The sequence below is a fragment of the Dermacentor variabilis genome, chromosome 3 (assembly GCF_050947875.1).
Source record: "Dermacentor variabilis isolate Ectoservices chromosome 3, ASM5094787v1, whole genome shotgun sequence".
In the NCBI taxonomy this organism is placed as follows: Eukaryota; Metazoa; Arthropoda; class Arachnida; order Ixodida; family Ixodidae; genus Dermacentor; species Dermacentor variabilis.
The window spans coordinates 9,742,368-9,767,444 of NC_134570.1; the positions used below are offsets into that span (position 1 = coordinate 9,742,368).

At 42.7% G+C, this 25,077-nt stretch overlaps 1 protein-coding gene across 1 annotated transcript; it reads left to right on the forward strand.

The window, feature by feature from the left end:
• The first annotated feature begins 8 nt into the window (after positions 1 to 8).
• Positions 9 to 22,260, forward strand: Septin1 (Septin 1). Its single transcript, XM_075684163.1, has 9 exons — positions 9 to 150; positions 468 to 573; positions 656 to 742; positions 1,013 to 1,136; positions 1,251 to 1,503; positions 2,563 to 2,664; positions 19,048 to 19,193; positions 19,303 to 19,413; positions 21,750 to 22,260. The coding sequence occupies exons 1-9, from the start codon at positions 130 to 132 to the stop codon at positions 21,898 to 21,900; spliced, it is 1,101 nt and encodes a 366-aa protein (XP_075540278.1). The 5' UTR covers positions 9 to 129; the 3' UTR covers positions 21,901 to 22,260.
• The last annotated feature ends 2,817 nt before the right edge of the window (positions 22,261 to 25,077 follow it).

A 25,077-nucleotide genomic window follows, 5' to 3' on the forward strand; every position in this document is an offset into this window, starting at 1 on the left:
TCTCTATAAACATCTTCCGGTTCGTGTGAAGATACTTCAAGGGTTTCAAAGTTTCTCCTTCAATAAGAGCCATTTGGTTGACGAGAGTTGTATGATCAGAGAGATCCTTCGCTTACCCTAACATCAAGTATGTCGTCGGACACAAAAACGGTAAATGATGAACGCCTTCCATTTTCATATGAAGGCGACTCGGTCGAGTCATCGCTGTTTCCTTTGCCAAGTGATGAAACTGCGTTCGGCAACACGCATTAATTCGTGAATGCGCCATTGTCCTGTTAACATAGTCTGTAACTATCTTTCTTGCACCGCGTTGAAATGCATCCTATGTTCTTCGTTTTCCTGCTACGTGTGTTTACATTGACTTACTATTTTGCAAGTCGCCAATATTACCCAGGCAGAATCCTTTGTCACCTCGCTTTCTTTTTCTGGTTTACGAACCGATTTCCTTGCACGTTTCGTACTTCCAGTTCTCCAACCCAGAGACGCCTGGCTACGTCGGTTTTGCGAACCTTCCAAACCAAGTTCACCGGAAGTCTGTAAAAAAAGGATTCGAGTTCACTTTGATGGTTGTCGGTAAGCTTCGAATGTGTTGCTCATCGCTGCTGCTATTTCGTTCGTAATACCAAAGCTTGAATAACATTTTTTTTTTTTGTAGGAGAGTCTGGCCTCGGCAAATCTACACTAGTCAACAGCCTTTTCCTAACGGATCTGTACCCTGAAAGGAATGTTCCTGATGCCAGCGGTGAGCATTACCATGCTTGCATAAGCTTAACAGAATCGACAAATCTTTTTGCATGACACGGAAAATGAAAACATTGGTAACCTTAGTAAGAATTGAAGGATGGTAAAGTTTTAAGAACAGAGCCCAACCGTAGACAGCGTTTGTAGCATTGTTAACGCACGAGTCCTCATACACTTAAATGACTGGTCCACGATCATTATGCTCCATTTGACAGTTTGTACAATTGTGACGATTAACGCTGTCAGTTCTTGTGCCATCTTTTCCATACAGCAAAAGTGAAGCAGACGGTGACCCTCGATGCATCAACTGTTGAAATCGAAGAGCGTGGTGTAAAATTGCGGCTCACAGTAGTGGACACACCAGGTTTTGGAGATGCCATTGACAATACAGACTGGTGAGCATGCCTATTTTTTCCCAGACTGTTCATACTGTTCATTTCCAAGAGCAGAGTATTGACATTCGAACTTGTTTCATAAGAATGTCGGTGTGCCCCCGGTTCTCATTCCAGCTTCAAGTCAATCATTCAGTACATTGAAGACCAATTTGAACGGTTCTTATGCGACGAGAGTGGACTCAACAGGCGAAACATTACGGACAACCGTGTCCATTGTTGTTTCTACTTCATTTCACCCTTTGGCCATGGTCTGAAGCCATTGGACGTCCAGTTTATGAAGATGCTTCACAATAAGGTCAACATAGTTCCTGTAATTGCCAAAGCAGATGCCTTGACTAAGAAAGAAGTGATGAATCTCAAGAGGAGGGTCAGTATGCCTGTGCCATATAATTCCGACAAGCTCTTGAGTACCATGTCACAAAGATGCAGCGACAGTGCTTTCAGCCTTACTGTACACATGAAATATATATGACAAACTCTAGCTACATAAGTTTCCTCTGAACATAAAATTAATCTTGAGAGCAATCTTGCAAATTTTTCTTGCAGCAATTAATATTCAAAACAGCAGATAAAAAAAAGGTATCATTTTATTCATCTGCTATTTTTTTGCCTACAGTGTGTGTGGCTGTACTCTTCTGTTTTCATCCATACAGGTTTTCTCTGACCATGAGCAAAATGAGAACAAAATAAAAGCGGGTAAGAGTCTTGAAAAAAGACAAGTTCACTTGTCAAAACGTTGGCTCCCACTTTTACCTTGTTCTCGTTTTGCTCATTGTCTTGAATTTCCATCTCTCGCTTTCCCAGGTTTTTTCAGGGTGATTTGATTTTAAGCACATGGGTGTTGCCGCATTAGTTTCTGATGCAAAACACAGCAACATCAAAGTGACACATTAATGAAATTTTATATGTATATCTGCGAACATTTTGATTCCCCAAAACATAAAGTGGTAGTGGGCACTGGTCATTACTTAGTTTGAAAACTGCCTTTGTTAACAGTGAGTAACAGCAGTATCTTAGCCTTGTCTTAAAATGGTGCCTAGAAGTATTGTCAGAGATGTGGAAAGAGCTATTGGCTCTGTGCTTATTAATGGTGCACTTTAAGAAGAACCAAAGTAGCTTATCATCATACACTGTTGTATAAAGGCTGATGCTGATGTGCAAATTATGCATAGTATCATTGTGCATATACCGCATTCATGAAAAGTTAAACTTCCCATTATTCTAAGCACCTTTCTGTCTTTTGAAAACTGCAGTTCGGAAAGAAAAGGATAAAAGCAACAGATTAACGAATGTGAAGACTTCCATTCTAAACACGTGCCAAGCATTTAGAGGGTCTAAGTTTGGAAAAGAATTAGGTGCTTACAACTTGAATTACTACACTAATAAGCCTTTTGTATGTAATACATACAATTTTGCATGTATTTAGATAATGCACGAGATTCATGAAAATGGAATTCGTCTGTACCCTCTTCCGGACTGCGATTCTGATGAAGATGAAGAATACAAAGAGCAAGTCAAGCAACTCAAAGTAGGTGATTTCTTTTTATTCACTTCTCAATGCAGCCTTCTGCATTTGAAGCTGCGAGTAAACCATTTCCTGAACATGTCTTGCATTAGCAGACCTGCCAACCTTAGAATTTGAAAGACACTACAGTGGAGGAGAAAAAGAACCAAAATATTTAAACATACAAAAAATTATTTGATTATTCAATATTTAATGTTTATCAAAGGTTCACAGACTTTGTTCTGTAGAGATGGTGTGAATAGGCACTCGTCACTATATAGTCGCAGCAACAATGAACTGTGCCACAAACAAACAAATGTTTATGAAGTTTATTAATGCAATAGTCACATAACGACCGTCGAAGATTCAGTTGCCATGATATATTGGTTCTATCAGTTGCTGCCACGAAGGTGCACCCATGTAATCAATGGGTCCGAGAAATTGAGCAATAAAAATTCACTCACCAACTGCGTTGGTCTTTTCGTTTTAAGTTTCTTTATCCTTAACTATATACTATGAAAAATTGTAAAATATTCGTGTCACTACAGCATAGTAACCGAGCGCTAAATGTATGGCCTTTTAAGATGAAATCGTAAACATTGACAGATGTGCATTAGGCGTACTGACACAGAAGTTGAATGTTTTGGCCAGTAGCTACTGACCCAGTAGATATAGCATGGAACCCTTTTCTCGTGCACATGATAAATTAAGTAAAACCTATACAGTGGCCAGTCCTTTTTGATTTTGAGGAGTGCCAAGAATGGTGCGGCATTGTGGAACACCTTGTTAATGCACTAACCACTGACGGTCACAGAAAACATAACAGTGCTTACAGGTCCCGCAAGTAAGCCTATTGGCCAACTGCACCAATATGTCGGGCCATGCAAAAGCAGAGTTTTAGATAGTGTAGATATAGAGCAACTTCCATGTAAAATCTTTCATTTGAAATAATGTGAAAGGCTTGCAAAAGTAGATGTTCTGAAATTGAACCTGGACAACTGCTGCCATTACTGCTGACCAGAAGTGATGCTTGACTCGGAATGTGCAGTTCTTCAGCAGAACCTCCGAGGTTAAGTGCTGCTTGTGGCTGTCCAGGGCACGGGGGATGAATGGGCAGGCCTAGGTGGAAAGTTTTAAATTTTCCTGTGCGGACCAGATATATATATATATATAGATATATAGATATATATATATATATCCTTTAATAACAGTCACGCTTGAAGAAACTTAGTGTGACCTGGAATAATGGTTCATTGAAGTGACGGCCTTATATGAGTATTTATGAGACCTCATGGTAGGAAACAGTTCAGTTTCCCAACCTCAGTCCTCTTGCACCACCAAGAATGTGGTGTCTCTCGGTGGTACAATCTTCCTCCATGTAATTGCCATATACTTTGCTATCACTAACACTGCTTCGCCTTTCTGGCAAAACTGCAGCCTCTCTCTCTATTTTTTTTTTCTGTGAGTCTGAGTATCAGTGCTGCCGCACATGACGCTGTCGATTCTGATTTCAAGTGAATCTGGCTTAGCCTCGTTTAGGTTACTGAGTGAATTGCACAGGGTGCCCCAACTATCATGCACCAAACTTCAAAAATAGCTGTTGCGTTACTCCAAAAACCTAGTGCATATTGTTTCCAGTACAGTGGAGTATCCGCCAGTAATTATTTCGTTACTGGGATTTAATTAAGTAATTGCAATGAATTTAACTCGAGAAGTACGTACTGTCCTAATTATCAAAGTGTCAATGAAGCATCTGTAGGCACCCCCAAATGAAATCTGTTATTTTTTCGGCAATGTACTAATTGCATGCAATTTTTTCCAACTGGTAAAAAAACCCAACGAAATATGAAAAATACCATGTGACTGCGGTCCCGCCCGCACCATAAAGCAGCGCCCTCAAATAAGCTGACTGAAAGCAACTGCTTTGCCTGTCGCAAACCCGAAGATACAGCGCGTCACCTTGGTAATGGTACAGAAGGATCGCCAACATCAGGGTTCGCACCTTCTTAGCTATTCTTTCCTCTCGTTTCTCACACTTAATATCCATCTCTCAAGGCCGTCTGATCAAATTGATAACAAAATACCCTTGATAATGCGGCTGATGCATCACTCTGACCATCGCATCGAAAGAGTGTGTGCGCAACTATATTTCGCACCAGAAACTTCCTTCGGACCAAAGCCAAATTAAAGTGACCGTTTTAAAGCGAAGCTTTCTTTGCCTTCGACTTTCCCACTGCTGCTGTGGCAGCTGCTGTCGCACACGCTGCATCGGGGGGGGGGGGGGGGGGCACAGGGTGCACATAGATGACAGGCGAGTAAGAGAGGAAAGGCGACTGGAGAAACTCGTTTTCACCCCACCGCTTCCGAATGTGGTTTTGGCACGTACAGCCCCATAATCCAATTTGAGTTTAATACTTCTGCCACAATGCGATGTGCCATGCAAGGCAATGACAATGCTCGACCCTCTCGGAAGTTATAAAATATTGCGCACAACAACGCCTCAAGAAAACACCTCTCCCTATGTATTCTGTGTACTACACAGACAAACAGCAGTGGTGCATGCGAGGTAACGTTTAACATCAACTCGCCACTCTCGTGTTAGCCTAAACGTTGAAGAAGTGAAGCTTTAACATCGCCACTAATTACCGTCAAAGCATCAAGCACAGAAAGCTTCGCTTACATTGATTCCCTCAGTACGTGGGATCTGCATAATTTTATTTTTCATGAGAGTCTATACATGCTGCAAAAATAGCTTCACGTGGCAAAAAAAAAAAAGCGAAATAAGCAGAATGAGAAGTCAGCCATGTGTGATGAAAAGGCAAAACCAATGCATTTAAAGAAAGTAAATGTACCACTTCTAAATGAGCCAAATTGGCAATCGATACGTCTGCACAAAAAAAAAAGAGAGAAATGAGATATTAGTGTGCGCTTATTATCTGTGAATTCTTAAGTGCTGCTGAACACTACCTGCCGCCTAGACAACGTGCTCGAATAAGTCCTCTTCTGCAGCTACGCAGTACCGAGTCCGTTTTATCACATCTTTAGTGGCTTTCTTGATGACCGACACTGGAATTTTATGGCAGGCATCCATTATCCTTGCCTTGAGCTCATTTGACATCGTCGTCTCGATCATGTAAACACAATCTTTCATATAACCCCAAAGAAAAAAAATTGAGTGGAGAGAGGTCAGGTGACCTAGCCGGCCAATTTACAGGCCTATGCCTTCAAATCTATTGGGCATGAAAAGTCACACCCAGCCAGTTTCTTGCTTGGTTGCTGCTGTGTGTGGGTGCCCGATCTTGCTGATACCACAGAAGTGCAAGAAATGACAGCGGGACTTTGCTGAGAAGCTCATCCACCAATCCTTCAAGGATTTCGTCCACGTAACGCTGTCCAGTCAATGTGTGATCAAAGAAGGTGGGACCGATTCTAGCACCAGCGTAAATTCCGCACCACACATTGTATGACTACTGGTACTGGTGCCAAGTGTGCTTTACCCAGTGTGAATTGGAGTCGCTCCAACAGTGTGCATTATGCAAATTTACATGGACGTTTCTGCAAAAATTGGTTTCGTCTGTGCACTTGATGTTGCTCAAAAAGTCCCGTGACTCATTGGATTTTGTGAGGACCCTGTTCGACAAATCTGAACGATTCTGCGGGTACATATGTTCCAAGCAATGGTGCTGGTTAGGGTGATACGGGTGAAAGGCCGAGAAATTTAGAATCCTCCAAACTAATGACTTAGCAATTGGTACCTGCATGGCCAAGTCCCACACCCTAGCATGAGGGTTTGAGGCCATAAATGCTAGAACATCTGTGTGTAGGCTAGGACTCGAAAGATGGAGTCCTTCGCCGCTGTTTTTGGAAGCTGCTAGTTTGTTTCGGGTTGTTACAATTTCTGGTGAGCGTTTGGTCTACTGCCACACTTCCGTGACTGATATATCTTTGCGACATTCCTCGTATTGCCATTTGTAGCTCCCAAGCAAAGGATCATGTTATCCTTCTGCTCACTAGAGAAAGACGTGGCAATTGGGAAGAAACAAAACGCAACTTTATACCTTTGCACTCACGTCAATTCTCTTTTGGGGTGTTAGGCTTGGTGACAAAAAAAGAAATAAAAAGATCCGTGCACTTTATGCTAAGACAACAGCTATGACAGCTTATTTTGAACTAACATAAAGTGCACCGTGTTGCTTCAGACTGGGTGCTGCAGATAAGGCACTAGCTCAATCACAATATTTTTCTTTATTTCCTTTATTTCGTTCTGGTTAACTCGGAGGGAGCGTGTTTGCGAGCGCTGCTTTATTATGGAGCTAGGAGCGCAGTCGCATGGTATTTTTCATATCTTGCGGGGTTTATTTAGCAGTCGCAAAAAATTGCTACGCAATTAGTACATCGTTGAAAATATCGCACCTGGATGTCCATTGGCTGTGCCTACAAATGCCTCCTTGACACTTTGATAGTTACGATAGTATGTCTCAAGTTAGACAATTAATTAAAGTTACCTAATTAAATCTCAGTAACACAAAGTTACTGGCGGCTACTCCACTGTACTGGAAACAATATGCAATGGGTTTCCTTTGAGTATCGCAATTGCTCTTTTATTAAGTCTTGGTGAATGATAGTTATTTGGGACACCATGTATATATTTATGACCTCTGCATGCAAGTGACAATGTTTAATAATACTAATAAATGTAAATTATTAGTTTTTTTTCATGAGTCATCATTGCTTACTGGGAAGAGAAGCAATCATCATCATCAGCCTATTTTATGCCCTCTGCAGGACGAAGGCCTCTCCCTCCAATCTCCAATTACCCCTGTGCTGCGCCAATCGATTCCACCTTTTGCCTGCAAATTTCTTAAGTTTATCACCCCACCTAGTCTTTTACCGTCCTTAATTGCATTTCCCTTCTTTTGGCACCCACTCTGTAACCCTAATAGTCCACTAGTTATCTAACCTACACATTACACGACCTGCCCAGCTCCATTTCTTTCTCTTAATGTCACTTAGAATATCAGCTGTGCCCGTTTGCTCTCTGATCTGCACTGCTCTCTTCCCGTCTCTTAACGTTATGCCTATCATCATTCCATCACTCTTTGTGTGATCATTAACTTGTTTTCTAGCTTCTTTGTCAGTCAATCTACAAGTTTCTGCCTTATGCACTCCAACCCAATTTTATTCTCATGATCAGGATCCCCTGTGAGTAATTGACCTAGGGAAACATATTCCTTTGCAGACTCTAGAGGCTGACTGGCATTGCTGAACTCTTGTTCTCTTGCCAGGCTATTGATCATTATCTTTGTTTTCTGTATATTAATCTTCAACCCCACTCTTATACTCTCTCTGTTAAGGTCCTCAATCATTTGTTGAAACTCGTCCCCAGTGTTGCTGAACAGGAGAATGTCATCTGCAAACCGAAGGTCGCTTAGGTACTCGTCATTGATCCTTACTCCTAAGCCGTCACAATTTAATAGCTTGAATACTTCTTCCAAGCACGCAGTGAATAGCATTGGAGAGATTGTGTCTCCTTGTCTGACCACTTTCTTCATAGGTATCTTCCTACTTTTCTTGTGTAGAATTAAGGTAGCTGTGGAATTTCTGTAGATATTTTCCACGGTATTTGCATAAGCCTCCTGTACTCCTGGATTACGTAATGCCTCTATGACTGCTGGTATCACTACTGAATCAAATGTATTTTCGTAATCTATGAAAGCCATGTAGAGAGGCTGATTGTGCTCTGCAGATTTCTTGATTACCTGATTAATTACATAGATGCGATCCATTGTACAGTATCCCTTCCTGAAGCCAGCCTCTTTCCTTGACTGACTGATGTCACGTGTTGACCTTATTCCATTGGTAATTATCCTGGTGAATATTTTGTACAATACTGGAAGTAAGCTAATGGGCCTATAATTTTTTTATTGAGTAGAACTTGTTGCTGGGCGAGTTGGTTGGGATCTAAAGAATACATTGTTGCGCCAAAAATGTATTCTTTAGAATTTTTTTATTCTTTAACGTCTCCCTTTTTGTGGATTAGTATAATGTTGTCATTCTTCCAATTCTCTGGGACCCTTGATGTCGATAGACAGTTCGTATGAAGGGCCGAAAGCTTTTCAAGCATGATGTCTCCTTCATCTTTGATTAAATCAACTGTTATTCCGTCTCCTCTTACCGCCTTTCCTCGTTTCATGTCTTCTAAGGCCCTTCTAACTTCATCGCAAGTTGTAGAAGAAGCCTCTAACCTGTTCATTACTAGTTTCAATGGAGGTATCCTGGCTGTGCTGGGTATTGTACTTGTCAGTATGGAATTCTTCAGCTGCTTTTACTATATCTTCAAAATTGCTGATGATATTACCCTGCTTCTAGTGCATTCATCTTGGGGCTTGTCCTAAGACAAGTTTCCTTCTGGTTTCATGATGTGTCCATTTATTACTGCTTCCTCAGTCTTACTTAAATTATCATTTTGAATATCCTTTATTTTCTCCTTTGTGATCTGTTTTACAATTCCATAAATTCTATCTGATCTCTTGAGTTGGACTGTTTCATTCTTTGTCATTGCTTGTCGTTTCTTGTCGTTGCTTGGCAACGCACCAAGGCAACTTACTGCACGCCTTGGTGTGTTGCCTGCCACTTCAATTTCTGTTTCTGAAGCCAGCCTAGTTTCGGTTTCATTCATTACCTCTATGTCATCAACATCTCTACGTTCTAAGGCTGCATATTTGTTTGCAAGTACCTGCCTGAATTGGTCCGCTTTTATCCTTACTGCATTTAGGTTGGCCTGTTTCTTCTCGACCAATTTTACTCCTCCTCTCTCCAAATTCAGGTGAATCCTGGACCTCATTAACCTATGATCACTGCACTTTACGCTACCTAGCACTTCTCCATCTTGCACTACGCTGAGATTGGCAGAAAGTGTTAATCAATTTCATTCCTTGTTTCACCATTAGGGCTTTTCCAGGTCCACTTTCTGTTGCTACGCTTTTTGAAGAAGGTGTTCGTTGTTCGTAGCTTATTCCTTTCTGCAAATTCTACCAACATCTCTCCTCTAGTGTTTCTAGAACCGACGCCGTAGTTGCCAATTGCTTGTTCACCAGCCTGCTATTTCCTCACTTTTGCATTGGAGTCGCCCTTCACTACAGTATAGTGAGTTTGCACTTTTCTCATGGCTAATTCCACATCTTCATAAAACTGATCTACTTCCATCATCATCATCATGACTGGAGGTTGGAGCATAGGCTTGTACCACTTTTAATCTATACCTCTTATTAAGTCTTATTATGACTACTGCAGCTCTGTCATTAGCCTGTTATGTCCTTATGTATTAGGAATCCTACTCCGTACAACTTCCTATCTGGGAGTCCTCTATAGGAGAGGCCGTGGCCGTTAGTCAGCACTGTATAAGCCTAACCAGTTCTTTTAACCTCACTAAGGCTAATGATATTCTAAACAATGCCTGATAGTTCCTCAGAGTCCTGCTAATTTTTCCTCCCTTGAGAGATTTCAGGTCTTAAGAGTTGCAAGGATCAGTTTCCATTTAAGCAATACTGAAACACACATCATCCACATGCATTTCACGCGCCGTTGTTAAAAGATTCTGTCGAAGAGGTCACTGAAGTCTATAGGTATTTTGGGGGAGTCATAAAAGCACGCAAAGCAATTTGAAGAGAGGTGAATATACAGCAACATATTCATTCTCTAGGCATAGGCTATCCATACCTTTAAAAATAATTGTTAATTGGCTGCATCCTCTTTCAAAAATATGAAATTTGTTCTGTGTATGTGCATGGTGTTTGCAGTGGAAATTTGAAACAATGTTGAAGTGAGAAATTACGGATGAGGCAGCCACTGCTGGTGCTTATAATGCGCTTGTCCTCCTATTGTCAGGATTTGCAGAAGTAAAGTAAAAAAGTTGAATGTAGCGCATGTCCGCGCCAACTATGATGCAGTAAGCTATTATCCGCAAGAAAATTTTAAGTGAGAAGGTAAAGGCAAGGGAGAAGAAACCTCAAATGATGTGGGTGACACAACTGTGGTAATATCATAAAGAAGCCAACAAACACTGACACCAAGGACAACATATAGGAAATTACTTGTGCTTAATAAATGAAATAAAGAAACGATAAATTAATGGAAATGAAAGTGAATGAAAAAACAACTTGTGTTTGATCACCCACCGTGCAGCCTAGACTTGGCTGCCTCTGATTACCATCTCTTTGCTCAGATGAAATGCTGGCTAGGAGGAAGGGACTCTGATAATGAGCTGCAGACCAGCGTAATGAATTGGCTGAAAGCACAGCCGGCTGCCTTCTATTTCTAGGGTATAGGAAAGTTTGTACCATGCTATGACAAATGTCCCAATCCGAGTGGCGACTTATGTAGAGAAATAGCTGGAAAGTGTATCTAAATGTTCCATATAAGACAGTCTCGATTTTCACTGTGGCCGTCGTTTCGCGACCGATCGGATCATAAAAAAAATAGCCCTTGTATTTAAGAGAATATACCTAAGCTTGCTTCCCAAAGGCTCGCCAGACACTTAGACTGGTACATAGGCACATATGGGACAATTTACTAGCGATTCCTTTATGCGTGCGCGTGTTTGAAGAGACCCATGTGCCTTGCCATCTGACAAGAGAGATGTAAACCACGACTGAAAAAAATAGTCTGCGTGACAGCCTCGTTCAGACACCTAGTCTACCACTGTGGTCCGGGGCACTTTGAAAAATCTTGGAGGCAATGTGTCGGGACTTGTATCATATCTGCTAATTTCCAGGTGCACGCGTTTCCTTAGGTGCTATTAAAAGCTGATAAAAAAATTTGACGATTGCCAGCACAGCGGCTTCAGTTGTATGTTTATTACCAATTTCGGCAAAGTGAATTTGATTGCAGTTGGCCTTTAGGCACATCAAACCTTTCTGCAGGTTATCCACATTTTACACAACAGTGCAGACTCGCTAAAAAATTGGGCTTGAGTGCTTGCCTACTGGATTGCAATCTGTGCTCTCTGAACACCACCAAACTTGCCTATGCAATGAAGTGCTATGGTTTGAATTTGGCCATGCACGCAGTCCTTAAAGTTGCATTACAACATGTTTTAGGTTCCCTTATTTATAAATCATTGAAGGTATGTTGGTACAGAGGAACCTTTGTGTCAGTACTCCTTTAAATTGAGGGAAAACTAACAGGCTATAATATGGCCTGCATGTGAGTGTATGGAGGTTACTTGAACAATACAGAGCATGGTAGTGCCAACTCCATTTTGCAGCTGCTTTCTTTTTTACATCTGTTTATGCAGTCTATTTTTCTCTCCTCAGTCATCACGTTGTCAGTGGGTCAGATGGATTTAGGCCTGGTACATTATACAAGTACTACTTTCTTCTTGTGAGGGCAGAAAACTGTTAGGTTTGGAGGACCTTGCAGTCTTTTGCACTTCTCCGTTCAAACACCTTACAACTATAGGAAAATGGGCAGCCACAGACAATCTGTGTGAAAATGAGTGCCGTAACAATTTGGTGACGATGTTGCAGTTCATTCTGGCCACACCTGTATTATTGGGCTTACTATAGACAACCACAGCACTGTGTGGGGGCACTGTGGTGCCAGTCACGAACACCACTTACAGCAAAATATTTACAATGGGCAGAAGTGTGCAGCACGTGGTCCTCTGTTTTGCTGCACAGTCGAAGCATTATTTTCTGCGCATGCTGCGATTTGTGCATAAACAGTATGGCGACGGTTTGCCACAAATGCTTCATGTCGAAGGACGTCTACACCATCTGTACTTAATCAAGCTCAAACAGTTATTTTATCCATTCAAACGTCATGAAAGCACAACTAGCACTGCACCGTTACGTCAATGGCATGGAGAAAGTCATGAAATAAAGCAAATAAAAATTTTTGCCGAGACACTAAGACTGCTTATGTGTGGAAATGCAAAAGCATTACACCATTTGTAGAACTCGGAATATCATGACCATGCTCATTTTATAGACTCATGACATGGCGTCATTTCCTCCCCGTTGGCTGTGCCATCACGTGCCCAATGACGCACGCTCTAGGCCATACCTTTAGTCAGTGGCTGCGACGTGATGTGTGCAATGCCACATGCACTAGGCACACCTTTAGTCAACCAGAACTGTGGAGCTGCCATGGCGTTGGGGAAGCGTGCTCCTCTCGCACCCCTGAGGCCCGAGTTCGATTCACACACAGACCGAAATATAATGGGGCATTAAGTGTTTGTGCAAAGGAAATGTGCATCTGTGTCGAGCTATTTTTTCGACCCCAGCTCTTAGGCACCCGTTCCTACAGCGAGCAGCAGCGTAACTGAGCAAATGCGGAGCGCAGCGGGGGGATGAAAGGCGTGAGGAGGAAAGCAGAGGAGTAGGGTATGGCAAAATCTTCAGAAGAAAAGCGTAGTGTGGTGATGGTGGCTATGAGATGGCAGCAGTGCATTGTCTGGGAGGTCTGTCTGCGGCAGCTGCTGTGAATCACGCCCACGCGATCTCCAGATTAGTGAGGCAGTTGCACCACACTTCGCTCTGTTTGCAACGTGCTGCATGAGACAGATTGTCTGCACCAGCCAATATATTTTGAAATGAAAACACTTGTATTGCTGCACTCAAATTTCACGCTAGGGAGTATAGTAATTGTTGGTGAATTGTTCTCTTCGGATTTTTGTGCCTGCACTGTCTCAGCCAATTTAACATGCCTCTAGAGTAAAATATGTGCTGATACAGTAATTTTCCACGTAGATAATCGTTAGGATCAGGTCACTTCTTCTTTTTTAAGGTTTTTAATTTTATTTAGCAATTTCACGAGTGAATGTTTCCATCTAGCATCCATAGCAGTTGCCTCGAAGACAAGTCCCATAGTTCAAAGGCTGGCTCGAGAGTCATCTCTTCAACTGCTGTTGATCTTTTCACGTAAAATGAACAATGAAGCGGCCACGTGCTATTCAAACTTGACTGGTCGGCACAGATGCGCCTGAGAACTGAGGTGACCTCAACAGCGATCCTTTTAGCGGTAGCGTCCGTCTTGGCGGAGCTTAGGGCACGCTGGATGCATTGAACACACATCATCTCCTGTCAAAAACACCTATTTCCAGCCTGCCCTAGGAACATATTGTTACGAGGATGTTGGGAGTATAGAAGATTGTATTTACAATATATATACAAAGTGAGTCAGAGTAGTTAAGATGGCTGACCACCAACAACTTGCAGCAGCCAGCGTCCCGCAATCTTTTTTTTCTTCTTCCTCTCTTCTTTAATCCTTCCGTAACAGGACCCCCGGATGATGAAGCACCATCTCGGCGCATGGTAGGCGAAGAATTGCGAGCAAAGTATGGCTTGAGCCGCGAAACGTGGACGACGTCAACAGGCGTCGTACTTGAGGATGCATGAAACTGTGGCGGCGAAATCTCGTAATTTACGTCGTTAACTTGACGTAGGACTTCATAAGGCCCTGTGCAGCGAGAGAGAAGCTTCTGGGAAAGGCCAACCCAATGACATGGTGACCAAAGAAGCACCCAAGCACCTGGGGCGAACTGAACATCGCGATGGCACTGGTCGTAGCACTCTTTTTGCAGATGCTGCGAGGCTAATAAACGAGATCGCGCCATGTCAGTGCGATCGATGACTTCACGAGCGTACTCGGTTGAAACACGTGGCACAGAAGGGAAGATGGCATCAAACGGCAATGTGGGGTGCGAGACCATACAAAAGATAAAAAGGTGCATACCCTGTGGCGTCATGTCGGGACGAGTTATACGCGAACGTCACATAGGCCAGCGTGGCATCCCAGTTCCGGTGATCGTTGGAGGCGTACATTGACAGCATCTCAGTGATTGTTCGATTGAGAAGATCCGTAAGACCGTAAGACAGGTTGTCCATTTCTAGCCTTACAGAAGAGAGTCCATCATACGTTCAAATGTCGCAGGAGCATTGCATAGGCCAAAGGGCACAACTTTGAACTGCTATAAGCCATCCGGCGTGATGCAAGCCGTCTTCTCAAGGTTAATTTCATCAACTGAAATCTGCCAGTCGAAGATCGATGGACGAGAAGTATTTAGCTCCATGCAAGCAGTCCAAGGTGTCATCGATGTGTGGTAGTGGGTAGACGTCCTTTCACGTGATCTTGTTTAGGTGGTGATAATCAACGCAAAAACGCCAAGTACCGTCTTTCTTTTTCACAAGGATGACTAGCTGATGGCTCAGTGACCCGTGTGCGGAGCATTTTGGCCACTTCTGATTGGATGACTTGACTTTCAGCGTGCGATACATGATAGGGATGCCGACAAATAGGATTCGTGTCTCCAGTGTTTATACGGTGGTGAGCAACAGATGTTTGGCCTAATGGCCTTTCGCCGAAATCAAAGATGTCACTGTACGATTCAAGCAGGAGATGCACGTCAGTGGCCTGTGCAGAGGTGAGGTCAGGTGAAATCATTTTCGCGAAGCCATTCGTTAAGGAACCAGAGCTGTAAGCTGCAATTGGTGCTAATAAACCACTCTCAGCATTCAGACTCTCAATGTCAAAATTCAAAACCAATAGAAACTGGCTGAGAACATGCTGACAGGAATCACTTGAGGGCACAGGCTGAAATTCTGAAGCGGTAGAATGACGTTGTTATTAGCAACAATGACCAGCATATGTGGAACAGCAACGTTCTGGTTCAAAAGCACGTAAATGATGGGGCGAAGCACATATTCACCGTCAGGAACCTATGACTGGGCGGTCAAAGTGACTTAACTGCCTCGGGTGACAGACGCACATCGTGAAGCGAGCACAAGTGCGGTAGGGCGGTGCTTTGACCGTTGACCTGTTGAGGCAGTTCTAACTGAAGAACGCCGGTCGCGCAGTCGATGAGAGCAGAATAAATGGATAAGAAGTCCAATCCAAGGATAACGTCGTGAGGGCAGTTGTTGATCACAGCAAAGAGAACAGAAGTAGGGCGGCCGGCTATATTTAAGCGCGCCACTGTCGGCCACAGGAAGCACTCGGCCAGCGGCAGGGGTGAGGACTTTTTTAAACGTCTACATAGGCTAGCACTCATCAGATACGTGGGCTCGAGTGTCGACGAGTACTTGGACAGATACGCCATGATTTTAACGTCAATTACACTTCTCCTTGTGGGCACAGACAGAATATTTGCTGCAGTAGTAAGCAATGAAGCAATATTCAAGCAATAATGGTAGCTCATAATGTCTGATTACGGTATATAACCGATTCTAACGAGCACTTTATTTTTTCCCAGGAAAGTGGGCCGAAAATTCGATCGGATACAAAACCGAAACCACGTTAGTGGCATTCGTAAGGTTTACAGTGCAACAAAAGTGGGTTGCGGCAGAGCTTACTTAAAAAACACTGAGGCAAAGCTGAAGAGTCTGTCGAAGTCAATAAGACGCTCATATACGGATGCGGGAACCTTATAAACCATGCAGGTAAAATTTTGGGGGGGGATTTTTCACCTAGGAGTGATGCAATCGTTGGTTAAAATTGCGCCATAGCTCCGCCCCCCGTCGAGCACCGCGCGCTGTTGCTGACGCTGACGATGCGAGCGGTGACCGGAAACCGCGGCGTAGTGATGTCAGCACTGGTGTTCCCGTCCTTCGCAGTCTCCGTGACCGTGCCTGACCGGGCTTATTTCTGCGTGCGTGCCGTCTTAATCTGCTTCGCTCGACCCTACATTCCTTTGTTTGTGTGTATATAGGAGTGGTAGTTGACGTGCGCAGCATCAATTGAACTGGTAGGCCGATCATGCCGGCGTTCTGTGCAGCCTACGCTTGCACAAACACTAGCGGCCGCGACTATGTTCCGATGTTCCATTAGTTCCTGCAAGACAAGAAGCTTTCAGCTAAGTGGGAGGCTGCTGTGAAGCGAAACAACTTCAAGCGCTCAAGAACAACAGTGTTGTGCTCTAACCACTTCCGTGACAATTACTACCGGAGTTTATCAATAATGCATGCTTTGGGTTCTCCTTCATGTTAGCACGCTGAACGGATGGTGCATGTTTATCTCCCACCCTTGACGCAGGTTTCATTACCAAGCGCCGCGAATTTTCAATTCTCACGTGTGTTGTGAAACAGCCTGCATGCAGCTACCATAACGCAGTGCAAGCGTAAAGTTTGCCTGTGTTGGAAAGCCTGCTCATGCCAGGATGCTGCGCTCCCCCTTCTCTCGCACACATAGAGAAACCGCTCATCTCACGTAGCCGACGGAATTCGCCGGTTACGAGTAGCATGCGGATAGCGCACTGATGAAGGTCCTGTACTACACATGCTACAACAGCCGGTAAACTCCTCCCGTGTTTAAACCATCTGTGTAGATTGCCGGCAGCTTTGGGGCAGCGCACAAATGCCGAAGATCGCATCACCGCTTACGTTCTAAGAGGAGGCATTCAGGAACATAACACTACAGTTGTTTGCCCGGAAACTTACTCACTGGAACGCTGAATGCAGCTTAGCAAAAAACATACTCGCCAAAGAACATTTCCAACACAAGGAGATGCTAACACTTTGCCTTCATTCGCGTGGAAAGCAGTGCTGGCACCAGCATTTCTTGCTTCTTGGAGAGGCCGGCTCTTCGCAATCGGTTCGTACATGTAGTATGTGCAAGTATGTACGTACGGGTAGTATGTACAAGTATAAACCCCTTACAAGTGATCGTGCACGCGGCAGCGACAGCACGACAAGCAAAGCGATGGCTGTCGCATTCACTTGTCGCCTGCAAGCCGAACTCCACGCCAGCGACGGCTTTGAGCGACGACTACCCTGTATGAGGGCAGCAATATACGCGCCGAAACTAGCGCGACGCATGCTTTATCAATTGAAGTTTATGTATTTTACTGGAAAAGGAGCATAAAATATTTCTGAAGGTCTTGCACTAAGTTCTTATTCTTATTCAATAGTTTGCTCGTTCCTTACGACAAACAGTAGTATTTGAGTTATGTACATCCAGTTCCGGCTTCGCACTGTTGGCTAGTTGCTCATAGCACTTCCGGGCGACGAGCGACGAGTTCTAGATTTCTAGAAGTGAGCGACCGAGCGATCTGTTCAAGCGACGGCCCGTTTTGTCGCTCGAAGCCGTCGCCCGTCACCGTCGCGCTCAAAATCGCTCTCGTGGAGTTTGGACTTAACACCGAACTCCTCAGAGAAACGCAAGCTCTCAAAATTTTCCGTGACCGTCTCGGCAAAACAGCACCAAACTACCTTGCACCGTGCTTCGTGTGCAGCGGCAGCAGTCGGTCCGTACGAACACCATTGTTGACGTCACGAGGCGCCCGATTAATGACAGGCGGAAACGAGGTGCGCGAGCTGGGCGTGTCTGCTGCTGCACTTTTCGTCGAAATAAAATATGTTTGCTCTTTCTTTCGCTCAATTTCGATGCGATATTCGAATTTAGAGGGTTGAAAGCCACGACGTACTGCTCTTTGCTAATTTTTTCTGGAAAAGCTTTCAGCTTCCCTTTAAGCAAATTGGTTGCCATTGTGCAACACGTAATAGACCTTTGCCCATTTTTCATGCTAAAAAAGAGTGCACATTATTTTTATACTTGTGTTAGTACTTTTAATGTCATTTCTACGTTAGTTTTCTACTTTGGACACGTAGAAAACGGGCATTTTTCATTCGGGGGCATGATAGAATCAGGCAAATACTGCCAAATAAATTGGTGGCGTGTTTTGGCATTTTATCTGTACCTTGTTTAAGTAGACCAATTTCATTAGCCCCGTCAGGGTTGAATTAACAGAAGGCAGCTGTATTTAATAAGGCTGCAGACAACGTGTCTTGCTTTGCATAACAAGGTGGTGTACTTTTCAATATGCTTAATGTTACAGTGCCTTTAATGCAAGCAGTGAGCAAAACTCATGGGTTGATTTATTTGTTCAGAATAACAGAGGGCACTTTGCTCAGTTGCATTGTATGTCGGCAAAGCCTGTCATGTGCCAGAGTGCAGCAGCCTCACCAGGTTTATGTTGCAGTTCATACCGAATGTTTTGGTGTATCTCTCTGTTTGTATAATACTGTATTTTTCAGTAAACTCAACTCCCATTTGAAAATCATGGGCTAGATTGGTCAGTGTGCGAGCTAGACGTAGGTGAAAATGAGCATTTCGTGTCAAAAAGGTCCACAAATGTTGATTATGGGAACCGCAGAAAACACTTAAAGAAGGTGCTGCTCAGCCTTATTTTTAGATTGTATGTATTGGTTTTTGCTAGCATTCCTTATGCACCTTCAGGAGTAAGGGCTTTTAAAGCAGTATGGTGGAGTCGGTGAGAACAGTTGTAAAAACTTGCACAAGCTATACACACAAAACAAGGCAGTCAAATTCCTAGTCATATTTCAAGTGTGAAATCCGCACAAGAGCCAGTTCCTCACATTACATTGCTTCCTCTGTTTTTTCTGCTTTTAGGAGTCTGTACCTTTTGCAGTCAGTTCCTCTGTGCAGTTGATAGAAGTCAAAGGCCGAAAAGTCAGAGGACGTCTTTACCCTTGGGGTGTTGTAGAAGTGGAGAACCCAGAACACGGAGATTTTATCAAGCTCAGGACCATGCTTATGTACGTTTGAGCATGATCCTCATCTATTCCCAGCTGCATGCATGCCCTTTGCAAACTGGCACTTTTTGATGGATTAAAGTTTTCACCTACCTGTGCCTCCTCTTAACAGAACGCACATGCAAGACTTGCAGGAAGTGACGCAGGAACTGCACTATGAGAACTACCGCTCGGAACGCTTGGCTGGTAAGGCTCCTCCAGCAACAGCCAAGAAGCCCACAGTGTGCGTATCCCCATTTATTCTAGCCAACTGTCACCGTTTACTGGTTCTAACCCTTGTATTCAGAAACGCACCTTAACTTGAAGCCACCTTTAGTCAAGTCCAGCTCAGGGTAACGCCTGATGTGCTCAAGGAAACATGAGCATATTAGGGACATTCACATCAGGCGCTATCTTGAGCCGAACTTGACAAAGTCTAGCAGTGGCGCATTTCTGAATATGAGGGTAAGCTCCTAGACAGATATGATACTTTTACTTGGATTCTGATTTCGTAAGCAGAATTGTAGAAATTTCTAATGGAAGTGAACACTCTAAGGAACTTGCACTGCAGCATCCATTCACATAAGCAAACCGGTGTACAAAAATACTCCATAGCTTGTGAAACAGTTGACGTTTTGAAATAAGAATGCAAATAGGGATCATGTGTGTCATTTTTAACCTTTCGTAAGCTGATGAATTTCTGTTGAGGCAGGATATGGTGTCAAAGTGATTTTCTGTTCTCACTTCACATAGGGTACACCTTTTTATTTCAGTTTCCATATTGTGACATGCGGCCCGTGTCATCAGTCAAGCTTGCATTCCTGCTCATCTTCGTTGTAGAAAAAAAGCCACCTTCTTCTTTCTTTAAGACTTTGCTCTAAAAACTATGCTAATGTACTGCTATCTAGGTAACAAGTCAATGGTCAAAAGTTTATAGCTTGAGCCATGTCACCGATATTTTTTTTTTTTTACTTTAGCTTTGCTGTAGAATGGCACTCGAAAGTCTAACCAAATTGGCTTGTCAATGAAAGTGAAAGTATGAGTGGGAATATTCATGGTCACGAAAATTCAGATAGTGTGTACACAGTTTCTGTTCAGTATTGATCAAGATATTGAATAGTTTATAAATTTCAGCTGCTAGGACAGGGCTAACAGTCGGAGAAAGCATTTCATGCTTAAGAACTGAACATATTAATTTATATAGCGGAGCTGCACACAAAAATTTTTGAATCTGCTTATCTAGATTATCACTCTGAAATGTATTTTTTCACTTGTTGCTGTTGCCAGCATGTTACAATATCTTGTGGACACTGGTGCAACAAGGGATGCCTAGAGCCAATGTTTTGTCGGATAAGAGAACTTAACCTGATGAAGACAAGTTCCCTTCTCAAAATGTTGGCCGAGGCTTGAGACATCCCTCGATTGACTGCTGTTTGTCACTTCGTGTATTATTGTAACACTGCAGTTATTTTTGTGATAAGAACTGCAAACAGCTGGGTGTAAGCTTCCAGTGAATGGAAGTTATACAACAATTATCCTAAGAAATTGGGAGTAGACAAGGGTGCACCTCCATCAGCTTCTGAAACCTGACTGCAGATACCTGGAGTACCTTAAAGAAAAAAAATCAATTTTGTTGGCAGAACTTAGGTTGCCACTAAATATAATCATTTTAGTCTTGGAACGAGTTGGGTGAAAAAGCAGATCCAGTCTATACAGTGCAAAGGACGGGACAAGCAAGAACACAAACAACAAAGCGCTGATCTTCAACTACTTTTATTGTGTACTGCGCACATAATGTAAATATAAGTGGTACGTATTGGTATTTATCGATAGGTGTTACTGAATTACACAATGGCTTCATTGTTAGCTTAGCTTGATAGCATCGGCAAAAATGGAGATGCTTGCATCCATGGAGGTTCGTGTTTGATTTGAACTGTTGTTTCTGAATGCCTCTCCCCCCCCAAAAAACTATCATTATATTAGTGCATATGAACTGTTGAAATTTGTGGTTCACAGCAGTCCATGCTAGCACCAGTGGAGCTGCCATCCATCTCCTGTTTTGCATTCCATGGAAATGATGCATTAGTGATATATATGGTATACGAACACCCAAAATTGCAATTTTTCCAGATAAGGAAATTACAAGTTGGATCAGAGTGATTAGCAACAGAATAAGCATTTTGAACTATCCACCTATGAGCTTACGTGGACATCGAAAATCGCCTTACAAAATTGGAAATACTTTATTGCATATGGTAATCAGAGGGGTGGGAAGTGTAAAGCCAAACTGCTTGTGCGCGAAAGCTCCCGCACTGCGAGAAATGGTGATGTGCGCCCACGTGCCTTACTATTTTCCCCTTGGTAGACATTGTTCCGTATTTTTGTGAGGCAGCCAGAGCACTGATATTTGTCTGGAGAAGATATCTGTGCTTGCACCGCGCTTCAGCACTTCAGTGTCCCACACCATCTGTGCATACTTAGGAGTGTGCCGGCAAGCGTACATGTAGTTTAGACTTAACAGCTTCTTGCTCTTTCATCATCTGAAGTCTCACGGGAATCTTTTCTTTCTGTTCTGAACAGACTTGCATCTGATGAGAAGCTTTCAGAGAAAGACAGAATTCTACAGGAGAAAGAAGCGGAGCTCAAGAGAATGCAGGAGATGCTGAAAAAAATGCAGGAACAAATGCAGCAAGGAACAACAAATGGCACAGAGCACCAGACCAAAGTCTAGGCAGTGGTCATGTGCCACTCTTGAATTTCTATACATGCTGATGCACTGAAACGTTTTGTATTTACTGCCTGTTTATAGGGATTGCTCCATCTGCCAAAATTGGGAGCTGCATGCCCCTTTCTGAGTGCCAGTTTGTCACTGTTGCAACCAACGTGCATCTTTGACGAGAAAAAAGAAAGAAAACCTCTCAGGCTATTGTATTACACGAGTGCCTTGTTCTTTTATAGATTGCCAACCAGGATGTACCACTATATATGTTATTTTTTACCATATTTGCTTTTTTTTATACACCTTTTACAGTCTTGTTTTGAATTCCTGAAGGCGAGATTTTTGTATGAATAAATGGTGTTCGTAACACTTTGTGGCTTCTGTTGGATAAAAATGCACACATACTGTGATTACTCTAATAGTAACCGGATACCCACAAATCTGAAGGCAGAAAAGTAACAAGCTTAAATGTAAGCAGGCTTGGGAGAAAATCTCTGATATCGGCTCCAAATTTTTTGTAATTGCATGGAAAATCAAACGGTCATCTTGTGTCTGATGCTTGGTAGTCCACACTGACTACACTTGATTTCTTATTGCTTCCTTGCATGCACAATGTGCCTTCATTCGGGGCAGCTGAAATGGCTCGTGTGACCACTTGGGATTGGCTGGCACATCTCAACAATTGGCTACTTAAACATAGTGTCTGTCAAAGATGGCATGGACCGATTGCAAAATATACTTCTGAAACGCTCTAGATGCATCACTAGATTTAGACTCTTGAGCTCTGCGTTTGTAATATTTTTTTTAATTGGCTTATTGAGTGTAAACATGGGACTTTTCATTGGGAGGCAAGAGAGAGTTGTATCATGGCCTCCTTTCTTTTGGCCATCCCATTTGCACAAAGCGTACTTTCTGAGGTGGCGTGGCCGGCTCTGGACTGGCGTTCACAACCAAGGGCTAAGAAAATTAAATTATGGGGCTTTATGTGTGAAAACTACAATCTGATTATGGGGGACACCGTAATGGGGGACTCTGGAAATTTAGACACCTGGGTTTCTTTAACATGCACCTAAATCTAAGTACACAGGTGTTCTCACATTTCGCCCCCTTGAAATGTGGCCGCCGTGGCCAGGATTCGATCCTGCGACCTCGTGCTTAGCAGCCGAACACCATAGCCACTAAGCAACGGCGGGTCTGTGGCCGAGGGCAATTCCTGCATCCGGAAGGCTTTCGGGCGCTTGGATACTGTTGCTGCGGCTTGGATTAGGCAAGAGAAGAATGCTTTTCTGCTGGTATATGATCTTTTACTGATTAGAAAATGGCAGGGCAAAGTGCATGCTCCTGCCAATTTATTCTCAAATGCATTAATTTTTTTTTCTGCAGACATACTCCTGCTATATTTAGGTCTGTGTGTAGAATGGGAACATCCATAGGCAGAAAGTTTTCATTTTTCTGGGGGTAGGGGGCTGTACCAGCTTTTCGAACCCCTCCCATATACATGGTGTTTCAGTTAACTTGGACCAAGTATTAAAAAATTACAGGGTCTATTAAGATCTCTATTTAAGAGGTGAATGGCAAAAGCCTACTCTTCCTCCTCTTATTCACCTTTCTTCGTGCCTCTTCTCTTTCTCTCTTTTCTTTTAGTCATTACTGCTCACTACTAAGCAATTTTAGTCGTTTGTAATCAATTGTGGTCATTACAAGTCGTCGTTAGACATCCTGCTAGTAACAGCGCAAAATGTAGACAAGAGACGAGACAAGAAGACACCACAAGTGCTGTGAAAACCAACAAGCCCAAGCTGCTATTCTAGTCGTTAGACATGTTGGTCATATCATAGTCATTTCAGTCATTAACTAAGCATTTTTAGTCATTTCTATTGAATTGTAGTCATTACAAATTTTCATTAGACATATTAGTGATTTTGTGGTCATTACTAGTCATTACAATTAATTTCAGCCCTTATTAGTCATTACTAAGCATTTTGTCATTTCTAATCAGTTGTAGTCATTACAAGCTGTCATTAGACATATTGGTCATTTCATAGTCATTTTTAGTCATTACTGCTCACAAGTAAGCACTTTAATAATTTGTAATCAATTGTGGTCATTACAAGCTGTCATTAGACATATTGATAATTTCGTAGTCATTACAAGTCATTACTAGATATTTCTAGTCATTTCTAATCGATTGTGGTCATTACAAGCCATCGTTAGACATATTGGTCATTTCCTAGTCATTAGTAGTCACTGCAAGTCATTAGCAGTCATTATTAACCTCTATCAATCTCTATTATAACATCATTCACTAACTGTCACTATCAATAATTTTTCATTCTTTATTCTGTCTTCATATGGCGTGATGACACTTTGGTAGACACTATGGCGGCCAGGTCTGCTGACACAAACTTCACCATGAGCCTAGAAAGGCTTTCACCTTAAAAAACAAGCATAGGTGCTACATGTGTAACGTGGTATTTGCACGCTAAATTGTTACGCGACTGGCTGCTCGAGGCACTTTGAATGTATTCGCAGGCTTCTTTCACGCTCAGCAAACACTTTTATGTAGCACATATTGAGCAACAGAAAGCTGTATCAGGAGTTCTTCATGTTGCTCTACAATTTTCTCATTGACACTTCTCATCTAATCATATCTGATAAGTTAATCAATTAAGACTAATTACGTAATTATGTAGAATTCAAAAAATCTAAGTACCTCCAAGCAACGAGAAACAACATTACCTTGGTTCTGTCCAGCTACGTGGCATTCACATATTTTTAAGCTCTGGATAGTTAGCTGGGACACCCTGTATATACAACAGCTTCCTGGTAGGTACTTTCAGGCTATTTTAGATCGATTTTTCTTTGCCAGACACTTTTATTATGTTCAGTTTCAGTTTATTATTCTTTAAATACAGTAAATGGGTAAGAGACAATATGCAGACGAGGGTCCCAAAGTCAAAGACTGCAATGGGACCCTTGCACATACTTAAATAAGGTGAATTTTGTAACCCTTGGCAGCATGTTCGTATGCAAGTCTGTAGACACCCTGTTTATTCTCAAACTGTCTATTAATTCTAAAAACATTTTCCCAATGGCAGAAAAAGATTTTACTGTACATACAAAATTAGCCTATGAATACTAACGATGTTGTGTGAATAGATACTTGCTTTGATAACACAGAAACATGCA

Bases quoted from the DNA above. Each gene is read 5' to 3' on its own strand.
- Septin1 (XM_075684163.1), top strand. From the start codon at position 130: ATGTCGTCGGACACAAAAACG. The intron at 2,665-19,047 runs GTAGGTGATTTC...TTCTGCTTTTAG, and splicing joins AGCAAGTCAAGCAACTCAAA to GAGTCTGTACCTTTTGCAGT. The intron at 19,194-19,302 runs GTACGTTTGAGC...TCCTCTTAACAG, and splicing joins AAGCTCAGGACCATGCTTAT to AACGCACATGCAAGACTTGC.